Source organism: Odocoileus virginianus, chromosome 8, assembly GCF_023699985.2.
Source record: "Odocoileus virginianus isolate 20LAN1187 ecotype Illinois chromosome 8, Ovbor_1.2, whole genome shotgun sequence".
In the NCBI taxonomy this organism is placed as follows: domain Eukaryota; kingdom Metazoa; phylum Chordata; class Mammalia; order Artiodactyla; family Cervidae; genus Odocoileus; species Odocoileus virginianus.
The window spans coordinates 13,080,669-13,092,849 of record NC_069681.1 but is presented as its reverse complement, the minus strand read 5'-3'; the positions used below and the strand labels follow the sequence as shown (position 1 = coordinate 13,092,849).

The window sequence follows — 12,181 nt, the reverse complement described above, 5'->3', positions numbered from 1 at the left end:
TGTGGGGATTTGCAGCTTATGATTTAAAAGGAAATAGAATAAGTTAATTGGTGAGAGGTTAAGTGTAGGTAGACTTAGAAAACACATACTGTATCTCTACATTTTCATTATTTTACTTTGCATCTACTTCACCCATAGAGACTTAAAAAGTCTTCAGGGGACAGAGAGAGTGCCTGGCTGTTAAGGGGAACCTTTGGGAAAATCACCAGGAATTGTTACATCACCATGTAACTCCTTATCTTGATGATTTTAAAACTGATAACAGTTGTCTTTAAGCCATTTACCCTAGAGTTTATGAGTCCTTCCAGAAATGGACATAAAACATGCAAATTTCCTTGTGAAAAACTTATATTAGTTTCCATAACAAATGACCAAAACTGGATGGCTTAAAACAACAAAATGTGTTCTCTTGTAATTATGGAGGCAGAAGTCTTTTTTAAAAAATATTTATTTCTGTATTTTAATTGGAGGATAATTACTCTACAGTATTGTGGTGGTTTTTGCCGTATATCAGTATGAATCCATAGGACTTCTCCATGCTGAAGCCCCCTCCCACCTCCCTCTCCACCCTATTCCTCCAGGTTATCTCAGAGCACTGGAGTTTGGCGCCCTGCTTCATACATCAAACTCACATTCACAGAAATCCCACCTTTGACTTAAAGCTATAAACAGTGAATAATATATAAATATTCTCTACATTCTCTCTGAAAGGAAGTTAAGGAACAGTACCAATCCTCTGGTTACTTTCTATTTTCAGCAACCTGAAATTTTAGTCTCATTGCCTAGCGAGAGAAGAGAATAATCCCTAGTTTCAGCAGATTCTAAGACTCTGCCATATAATAGGTATGATGTTATAATAATTTTTTAATTTTAATTTATTCTTTTGGGATGACTCTGATGTTGTAGCTTCTCTTGAAAACATGCAGTAGAAATAGTCTTTTTTACCTAGATTGTGTATTATTGACTCTTACTAATATGTGCTGTATGTTATATTTTTCCCATGATGCCTCTTTAGTTTTTTGTTGGAATTGAGCCATCCAGAACTGATTCCATCATGTTTTTTGAAGTCTCAGTTTCAGGAAAACTTTATCTTTCCCCAGGTTAGTTTTTTAGCTTCCCCAGTCGAAATCAACTTGAGATGTTAAACTTCCCCTCCCACTTGGAAAACAAGAACAAACAAAAACAAAGGCAATTTCAAAGCTGTTTGAAAATTATCTACACAATTTTTCTCTCCTTGTTTTCTCATGAAATATTTGTTCTAAAAGAGGTGGGAGGAAATTGTAAACTTAATTAAAACTACCTGGCAGGTCCACATAGCAGTTTTTTCCATTATGGATGAAAAATGATGTTTATGTGACATGGGCGCACATGGATGGTTGCCTCTTAATTCTTTTAAGCCGGAAGCTCTCAAAATCCTGGGGCTGGGAGGGTGGGGGGAAGGATTTGACAGCCTTGCTTTATTTTGCTCATTAACTTAGAGGGAGGTACAGATGATGAATTTCCAAAAGCTGGAAACATGGCCTTTTAAAAATCTCCTCCCAAGGGCCAATTATAGGCACTTGCCTCTTGAATTCAAATAAGATAGTGCACAAATGTTGTTTATTACAATGCCTAAGTACATATCAAATACCTAATAAATGTTAATTTGGATCCTAATTGCTTCAGATTTCATCCTTCCTACTTGGATGTATGACCTTTGGCAAATTTTCCTAATTTCTCCAAATTTTAGTTTCCTCATTTTCAAAATATACCTAAAAATATCTACACTGTAGGACTGCTCTGAAGGATAAAACAGATAATCTATGTGAAAGTTGTTGCTCAGTCACTAAGTCATGTCCGACTCTTTGCAACCCCATGGACTATAGCCTGCCAGGCTCCTCCGTCCGTGGAATTCCCCAGGCAAGAATGGAGCAGGTTGCTGTTTCTTCCTCCAGGGGATCTTCCCAACCCAGGAATCAAACCCATGGGTTCTTTACCACTGAGTCACCAGGAATGACCCCACTATGTGAAAATACTTACAGGTAATTAGTAAATGTTGGCTGTAATTAATATTTGAAGGCAAAAGGAGAAGAGGGACGAAGAGGATGAGATGGTAAGGAGGCATCACCGACTCAATGGATGTGAATTTGAGCAAACTCTGGGAGATAGTGAAGGACAGGGAAGCCTGGCATGCTGCAGTGCATGGGGTTTCAAAGAGTCAGACATGACTTAACAACTAAACAACAGTAGTTAATATAGGACATGTGGTTTATTACAGTATTTCCACTGCATTGTTTTCTGTAAAGCTATTTTTAGTTGAAAATGTTTTTCCTAAATGATTTTTTACATGTAATATTTGTCTGTTATCAAATGCTGTACATCTTATTTTTATTTTTTAAATCAGAGTCACTTAATTCATATTTATATTTCCCACAATGTTTTGTATATATATGTAGCTTGAATGAAAGAATAACTGATATTGTCTAATCTCTAAACTCTTGTTTTCATTGATTTATGCAATTATAAGGAATTATCAGTAGATGGCAGTGGTTTATTTTCATTTTTATTTTTTGTTCATTTTAGGGAGATCCGAAAAAAAAAGGATTACTTTCTCAATTTTAAACCAGATATCCTTTCATGAGTAGCTTGTTTAAAGAAATATCACCCAATAGTTCTTCAGTGTATGCTGCTTTAAGAGTAGAAATCAAAAAGTACCAATTACTTTATTTTTACTGTAAAAATCTAATTTTTTTTTTTTTGGTTTCTTCATCAAATACTTTGTAGAGAATATGAAAATGAATGAGACACTGTATTTGCCTTCCTGGAGCTTATAGTCTAATAAGGAAATACAGTATAAAATAATGTAAATTCAGTAATAGGAATAGAAATAGTTGAGAGGCAGAAATTTTCTAAATACAATCATTATTTCACTTCATCCTCACAGTAATCTAATGAGGCTGCTACTATTATCGATAGGGAATCTGAGTCTCAGGTTGGAAAGAATTTACCTAATAAACTAGCAGTTGCTCAACTTTGGTTCAAGATTAGCCCTGTCTTATCCCAAGACCTAGTAGTATCTACCTCATAGGGCTGAATGAGTTAATATTTATAAATTGAATATTTATAGAGTTCCCACACATGGCACAGAATCAGCACAATATAATGTTCTTTTTTTTTTAAATCTAAAATATTTAGAACAGTGTCTGGGACAAAAACACTAAGGCACTATTTAGTTGTTTATAATCAATTGAGAGAACTAACTGAAAGTATAAATGTAAACGGTGTATGCATTTTCAACATAGGTAACACTAAGAATAACATCTGTAACCATGAAACCTACAAAAGATCTAGAGAGTTTGGATTCATTGGCATTGATCTGGGGGTAGAAAAGACCTAGAGTAATGGCATGAACAGAGTGAATGGACTCCGTATCAGGGAAGACTTCTGGAGAGACTGATCGAGGTGAGGTTTGAAGAAAGGAAGTCATGTGAATAAACAGGAAAGAATCATAGATTCTCAGAGGTAATTAGGACACTGTTGAGTATTCCTCTCAGGACTTCTTTAGCTTGATAAGATATTTCTGGATAGATTTGAGTTTCCTGACTTAGGAAGAAATTTAACTTTGTTGTTGTTTTTATCAGATTGCAATCTTTAAGAATTTTGTTTTTTAAAAACACTTGTAATTAGTATACAAGTACTCTGTATCAATATTTAACCAATCTTTAGGAAAGATATTTAGTGATTTTGCAGATTTCCTTGTGGAAGCTTCCTTATATACTTGCCTTACTGTTATGATAATATTTTACTTCTTTTGGCTGGCAAAGTTTATCATGACTTTAGTATGATTTGGAAAGATTCACAAGTTCTATAAAAAATCAACTAAGATTTTTTTAAAAAGATGTCATCTAAAAAGAAAAATCCATATGTTCAAATGTTAAGCAGAAACATTACATTCCTTTTATTAATCATGCAGAATTGTGTGATTTCCTCTGTACAGGAATGGACAAGCAAAATCAGATACGCTTTTTCCAAAAACTGGTAATGTCTTTAACTCTGCCAACTCATCATTCATTCATTGTATTCGTGCACTGGTAGAGGAAAGAACTCTTTCTTTTCACCTTTCAAGATAGAAAAATATCTCCCCCTTCATCTCATCAGTTTCTCCTAAGTATAGAGGAGGTTGGTGATTTTAAACCTGTGTAAGACTTACCCTGGCTGGCACTGGACATATTCCCTGCATCCTGTACCCATGGCAGAAGTTGCTGATCCATCTTGTTACTGTTTTTCACAGAGTCTGGTTGTAGTTTTAGAATACACTTCACAATAGTACCGGAGGTATCAGCTACTAATCCATAATAATTATTTACTTAAAATATATGTCAGATATTGTGCTGAGTATGTTACATACATTCATTGTTGTGTGATCAGTCATGTCCAATTCATTGTGGCCCCATGGACAGTAGTCCACCAGGCTCTTCTGACCAGTAAATTTTCCAAACAAGAATACTGGAGTGGGTTGCCATTTACTACTCCAAGGGATCTTCCCAACCGCTGTCTGAGAACCCATGTTCCTGAGTCTCTAGGAACCTCCATCTCTTGTGGTTCCTGCATTGGCAGGTGAATTCTTTACCACTAGCGCCACCTGGGGAAGACCACATTCATTATTACACTAGCCCTGTGAAGTTTTACAGATGAGGATATTGATGATCACATAAATTAAGAAACTTCTCAGGGTCATAACAGCTAAAAAGCAGGACAAGCAAGATCCACAGAGAGTTCTACTTTCTTTTTTTTTTTTCTAATTGGCATGGTTTACATTTCCCCCGTCATTTTTGTAAGTCTAAACAATCAACAGAACAATAAGTCAAGCCCTGATTATAGCATTTACAGTTTCCAGGGGGTAAATACTCTGATCGTGGCTGATTTCAACACCCAGGACTGATCTCCTTTAGGATGGACTGGTTGGATCTCCTTGCAGTCCAAGGGAATCTCAAGAGTCTTCTCTAACACTACAGTTCAAAAGCATCAACTCTTCAGCACTCAGCTTTCTTCACAGTCCAACTCTCACATCCATACATGACCACTGGAAAAACCATAGCCTTGACTAGATGGATCTTTGTTGACAAAGTAATGTCTCTGTTTTTTAATATGCTATCTAGGTTGGTCATAACTTTCCTCCCAAGGAGTAAGTGTCTTTTAATTTCATGGCTGCAATCACCATCTGCAGTGATTTTGGAGCCCAAGAAAATAAAGTCAACCATTGTTTCCACTGTTTCCCCATCTATTTGCCATGAAGTGATGCGACCAGATGCCATGATCTTCGTTTTCTGAATGTTGAACTTTAAGTCAACTTTTTCACTCTCCTCTTTCACTTTCATCAAGAGCCTCTTTAGTTCTTCGCTTTCTGCCATAAGTGTGGTGTCATCTGCATATCTGAGGTTACTGATATTTCTCCAGGAAATCTTGATTCCAGCTTGTGCTTCATCCAGCCCAGTGATTCTCATGATGTACTCTGCATATAAGTTAAATAAGCAGGGTGACAATATACAGCCTTGACGTACTCCTTTTCCTATTTGGAACCAGTCTGTTGTTCCATGCCCAGCTCTAACTGTTGCTTCCTGATCTGCATACAGCTTTCTCAAGAGGCAGGTCAGGTGGTCTGATATTCCCATCTCTTTCAGAATTTTCCACAGTTTATTGTGATCCACACAGTCAAAGGCTTTGGCACAGTCAATTAAGCAGAAATAAATGTCTTTCTGGAACTCACTTGCTTTTTCGATGATCCAACGGATGTTGGCAATTTGATCTCTGGCTCCTTTGCCTTTTCTAAAACCAGCTTGAACATCTGGAATTTCACGGTTCACGTTTTGCTGAAGCTGGCTTGGAGAATTTTGAGCATTACTTTACTAGCGTGTGAGATGAGTGCAATTGTGTAGTAGTTTGAGCATTCTTTCGCATCGCCTTTCTTTGGGATTGGAATGAAAACTGACCTTTTCCAGTCCTGTGGCCACTGCAGAGTTTTCCAAATTTGCTGGCATATTGAGTGCAGCACTTTCACAGCATCATCTTTCAGGATTTGAAATAACTTAACTGGAATTCCATCACCTCCACTAGCTTTGTTTGTAGTGATGTTTCCTAAGGCCCATTTGACTTCACATTCCAGGATGTCTGGCTCTAGGTGAGTGATCACACCATCGTGATTATCTGGGTCATGAAGATCTTTTTTGTACAGTTCTTCTGTATATTCTTGCCACCTCTTCTTAATATCTTCTACTTCTGTTAGGTCCCTACCCTTTCTGTCCTTTATTGAGCCCATCTTTGCATGAAATGTTCCCTTGGTATCTCTAATTTTCTTGAAGAGATCTCTAGTCTTTCCCATTCTGTTGTTTCCCTCTATTTCTTTGCACTGATTGCTGAGGAAGGCTTTCTTATCTCTCCTTGTTATTCTTTGGAACTCTGAATTCAAATGGGAGTATCTTTCCTTTTCTCCTTTGCTTTTTGCTTCTCTTCTTTTCACAGCTATTTATAAGGCCTCCTCAGATAGCCATTTGCTTTTTTGCATTTCTTTTCCATGGGGATGGTCTTGATTCCTGTCTCCTGTACAGTATCACAGAACCCCTGTCCATAGTTCATCAGGTCGAGAGTTCTACTTTCTTCCCCAATCTCTCACTCAATCATTGTATTTTAATTCTCGGAACTGATGATGAATGTCATTGCTATCGCTGTGACACATTTGACAGTTAATTTACTTTCAGGATCACTAATACATAACAGAAGAAAAAAGAAAGAAAAGTGAAATATTATCAGCACTGATTATTTTGTATGAGAAAAGGTGAACTGAAAAGGTGGAAAGAGACACAAGAATGTCAGAAAACGAAAGGAAGAGTCAAGGAGTTCCCAAAGAAGGTAATGAAGCACTTTTCATAAATATAGAGCTGAAAGATGAGCAGTAACAGAAAAAGTAGTGTGATAGGAAAATTGGCTTAAAATTAGTAGCAAATTAGAATAGAGGAAAGCTGCCAGGAGGAAGCTTCTAGAGTGTTTAGAAAAGGCATAACAACCTGAAAATGCAGGCCTATAATGAAAATTCATCAACTGTAATTGAGAAATAGTTGTTATGGTAGCACTATAATTATAGTATATGTGCAGATGGTCTGGATAAAAAATTTTAGGACAATCAAAATATTTATAATGTTTCATAAAGGAACAGGTGTAGTGTTGCAGTAGGTGACTTTTAATTGTCTATTATTATGGCCTTTGATTTTAGTTTTGTTTATAGTCCGAAAGGGAAGAATATCAACCCTAAATTTAGTTTATTAATAAGAAAGCATCACAATTTTCATGATTTTGTGTGATTAAACATAAGTTTCTTAGAATTTTTGCATTTAGATTTTAATTATGTACTTTATTCTTTTTGTCTAGCTCTGGCTAAACAAGACACATCTTCATTAACTGATGCTGTAGAACAAGTTGCAAAGCAACAGCAATCACAAACATCAGAAATAGAAAGAAACAGAAAAGTTCTGTTCCATTTACAGGTAACCTATTTCACAAAGTCTTGCAAATGAGTTTTTATGTTCTTCAAAACTATATTAAATTAGTAAGAGGGAAGTTATTAAGCAAACTTAATAACTTCTGAGGAAGCAGTATAACATTTCTAATGTTCATATTTATACCTTTTAAATTATTCTGGTGTCCTTCAGTAAGGGCTTCACTGGTGTCTTAGATGGTAAATAATCCACCTGCAATGCAGGAGACCTGGGTTCGATCCCTGAGTTGGGAAGGTCCCCTGGAGGAGGGCATGGCAACCCAGTCTAGTATTCTTCACTGGAGAATTCCCATGGACAGAGGAGCCTGGTGGGCTATAGTCCATGGGGTCGCAAAGAGTCAGACATAACTGAATGACTAAGCACACATAACATCCTTATGTAAAATCTACATGAATATTACAGTTTTGTGGAACATTTTACATACTCATTGTGCAGAGATTCAACAGTGTCATCGTACTATAGATAAGCATGTAAAACACAATGATCACATAGAATTATTTTTAAATTTATATGGTAGTTTTTCCTAAAATGCTGAATTGAAGAAAGATTAAGTTTTTAAGCCAGTGTTTTTAAAGATGTGGCTTAGAAATTACTAGTTGCCAGTGAACATTTCAGGTAGATAAGGAACATTTCTGTGTTCCTTAAATTTTCCCTGGAGAAGGAAATGGTAACCCACTTCAGTATTCTTGCCTGGAGAATCCCATGGACAGAGGAGCCTGGTGGGCTATAGTCCACGGGGTCACAAAGAGTCAGACACGACTGAGCGACTAACACTTAGATTTCAAAATATGTTCATAATTCCATCGCAGGAATCTGAAAGCCATACTTGTTTTTGTATTCAGCATAGACACAATTATTCTGTTAATAAAGCTGAAGAAGGAAAAATGAAAACAGTATTTTTACTTTTAAAAGATTTTTTATTAACTGTATCATTGATATGAGAAGAGTATGAAAAGAATATACTCTAAATCTGAATTGCCAGGAGATGATTTGCTACTTCCAACTCCTTGATTTAATCTTTCCATGCTTCTGTTTTCTCATTTGTAAAATGGAGATAATAATAGGACCTATCTGTAAGGTTTTCATGATAATTAAATGAAAGGATACTTGTAAACATTACTTAAGATATCCTTGCCGGGGCCCTAGTGGGCAGTGTAGGACCAGATTTTGAATATGGTTTTAGGCATTAATGCATCAGCAGATATGATAATACTTACACTACGTGGTAGTATAGATTTCTTGTAAATATTTGCATTGCGTGAAATTAAAAGATACTTGCTCCTTGGAAGAAAAGCGATGACCAATCTCGACAGCATATTGAAAAGCAGAGCCATTGCTTTGCTGACAAAGGTCTGTCTAGTGAAAGCTATGGTTTTTCCAGTAGTCATGTGTGGATGTGAGAGTTGGACTATAAAGAAAGCTGAGTGCAGAAGAATTGATGCTTTTTAATTGTGCTGTTGGAGAAGACTCTTGAGAGTCCCTTGGACTGCAAGGAGATCCAACCAGTCCATCCTAAAGGAAATCAGTCCTGAATATTCACTGGAAGGACTGATGCTAAAGCTGAAACTCCAGTCCTTTGGCAACCTGATGCAAAGAACTGACCCATTGGAAAAGACCTTGATGCTGGGAAAGATTGAAGGCAGGAGGAGAAGGGGATGACAGAGGATGAGATGTTTGGATGGCATCACTGACTCAATGGACATGAGTTTGAGCAAGCTCCAGGAGTTGTAGATGAACAGGGAGGCCTGGCATGCTGCGGTCCGTGGGGTCGCAAAGAGTCGGACACAGCTGAGCGACTGAACTGAACTGAACTGAGTCACTTTTAGAAAAGAATACATGTTGACAGTAGGATATAATATAAAAATAATAATGTCTTAGATTTCTATAAAGAATCATTCCGTAAAACTTGTCAATCTTCAAAGAGTTTTAGGGATGTTATTTCATTTATATTGAGGACCTAATTTCTGTTAAGCATTTTGCTGAATATTGTCCTCACTCTTAAGCTACTCACCATCTGTTGAAAATGAAAGTGAAAGTGTTAGTCATATTGGACTCTTTGTGACCCCATGAACTTTAGCCCACGAGGCTCCTCTGTCCATGGAATTCTCCAAGCAAGAATACTGGAGTGGGTTGCCATTCCATTCTCCAGGGGATCCTCCTGACCCAGAGATGGAACCAGGGTCTCCTGCACTGCAGGTGTTTTCTTTTACCATCTGAGCCATCAGAGAAGGCCTCGCCATGTATTGAAGAGGGAGACAAATACCTAAACAAATAATTACATGCAAGGAAGTATGTCAACAATAGAGACATAAACACAGATTTAACATTGAAAAAGGAGTGATAAGAATAGCTTATTAAAGAATAGCTGCAGTTCCCTAGAATGATTGGGTGTATGGGACTGGTTTGAGGGTTAAAGGGAAACAAGGATGTGATATTCTAGGCAAAAAAAAAAAAACTGAGAAACTTAAGAGGCCTGAAACAGCATTGGCACATTCATAGAGCTGTAAGTAGTTTGGTAGTGGAATAACATAGAGTGTATTCTGAGAATCTATAAGAGATGTGTAGCATGAAAAGAAGCTTAAACTTTATTTTAGAGTTGATGAGAGGGTTTTGATAGACTTCAAAAGAGTGAATGAATAAACTTATTTTTAGAAAGAGAATTCTAGATGCATGAAAGATACTTCTTATAATCTAACATCAATTTAAGATAAAAACTACCAGCAAATTAGGAACAGAAGAAAGTTCTAGCCAACTAAAAGGGGCATCTACATAAATCCTACAAGCAACATACGTAATAGTGGAAGACTGAATATTTTTCTCCTAAGATCAGGGATAAGGCAAGCATATGTCTTCTTATCACTTCTTCTCATTCTGTGGTACCAATAATTCAAGCCACTCCTTTACAGATAAAGAAATAAAGATATCCCAATTGGAAAGGAGGGAGTAAAACTGTTTTTATTCACATATAGCATGATTTTTTGGGGTAAATCCTAAGGAATCTATTATTTTAAAGTCTATTAGGACTAATAAGAATTCACTTGCAGTGAGGGAGACGGGTTCAATCCCTGGGTTGGGAAGATCCCCTGGAGAAGGGAAAGGCTACCCACTCCAGTATTCTGGCCTGGGGAATTCCACGGATTGTATAGTCCATCGGGTCACAAAGAGTCAGACATGACTGAGAGACTCTCACTTTCACTTTTTCAGGACTAATAAGGGAGTTTAGAAAGGTTGCAAGATAAGATTAATTATAAAAACCAGTTATATTTCTACATTTAAAAAGAAACAATCAGAAACTGAAAGTTAAAAAGCATTATCATTTACAGTGGCACCAAATTATGAAATAGGGGTAAATTTAACAAAAACATTGTATTATAGACTGAATGTTTGTATCACCCCCAAAATTCATATGCTGAAGCCTTGAAAACCCATGTGGTTGTGGTTGGAGATGAAGTTTTTGTCAGGTAATTAGGTTTAGATGATGTCATGAGGTTGGGATCCTGGTGGTAGGGTTAGTGCCCTTAGAAGAAAAGATACCAAAGAGCATGCTCTTTGTCATGTGATGACACAGTGAGAAGTTGACCCTCTGTAAGCCAGAAAGAGTTCTCATTGGAACCTGACTATGCTAACACTCTGTCCAGCCTGCAGAACTGTGAGAGATAAATTTGTGTTGTTTCAGCCACTAAGTCTATGATATTTTGTTATGGCTGTGCTGTAGCAAACTAAGACAAGATGTAAGACCTGTGTACTGAAAACTGTAACACACTGTTGAGAGAAATTAAAGACCAAAATAGAGAGATGTACCATTTTCATGAATCGTAAGATTCAGTATTGTTAACACGTCAGGTCTTTCTCTTTTATCTGTTGTTTAAAAGCAGTTCTACTCAAAATTCCAACAGGCTTTTTTATAGAACTTGACAGACTGATTCTAAAACACCTATGGAATGCAAAGAACCTGTATAATCAGAACAACTTTGAAGAACAGTGTTGGAAGTTCTGGTTGAAGGAGAGGAGGAAGCATGGAAACAGGGAGACCAGTTAAGAGCTGGGCCATGCTACAACGACTGGTCAGAAGTGGGTTGGGATTTTATTTTAGAGGCCCAGGCATCAAGATTTGCTGTTAAATAGGTTGCAGGGATAAGATAAAGGGATGAATCAAGAATGGCTTCTAGGTTTTTTGTATCCAAGGTGGAAAGTTTATTGAAATCAGAAAGGCTGAAAGAGGAGCATATTGGACTTGCAAATTAAAAGCTCTTTCCTAAAAAAAAAGGCTCTTTTCTAAACATGTATATTGAGATGGCTGTTAGATATACAAATAGAATGTCAAATGGGCATTTTAAATATCAAAACTGGAGATAAAGATTGAAGTTCATCAGTATGTTGCATCTTCAGTGTCCTTCCCTCTCCTGTCTCTGTCAAGAAAAGGATAGGCTGGGTCTGCCTTCTTAGTGAAGTGCTTCCCTCCCATTATTATACATTTATTTAAAGAAGAAAAAGAATAAAGGCCTATAGTTATACTGGTGGGATAATCTACAGGATTTGATGAATAGTTAAATATAGAGAGGGATTCTGTGATGGCTCAGTGAAGAATCAGCCTGCAATGCAGGAGACTCAGATTTGATCCCTGGGTCAGGAAGAGCCCCTGGAGAAGGGAA

At 36.9% G+C, this 12,181-nt stretch overlaps 1 protein-coding gene across 5 annotated transcripts in view; it reads left to right on the top strand.

Annotated features, from left to right (window-relative positions):
* CCDC122 (coiled-coil domain containing 122) overlaps positions 1-12,181 on the top strand; it is a 40,040-nt gene that overhangs the window by 3,083 nt on the left and 24,776 nt on the right. For 2 of the 5 annotated variants that reach the window (XR_011488975.1, XM_070471190.1), the window contains exons 1-4: positions 740-843; positions 3,282-3,501; positions 6,735-6,885; positions 7,402-7,517. Coding sequence is in view for 4 of the 5 variants with exons in the window: in XM_070471190.1 (XP_070327291.1) it covers positions 6,843-6,885; positions 7,402-7,517 (159 nt within the window). In the remaining variant the exon portion in view is untranslated. Of the gene's footprint in view, positions 1-739; positions 844-3,281; positions 3,502-6,734; positions 6,886-7,401; positions 7,518-12,181 lie in introns of those variants that run through there. The other 3 variants (XM_070471191.1, XM_070471193.1, XM_070471192.1) reach the window with 3 other exon arrangements.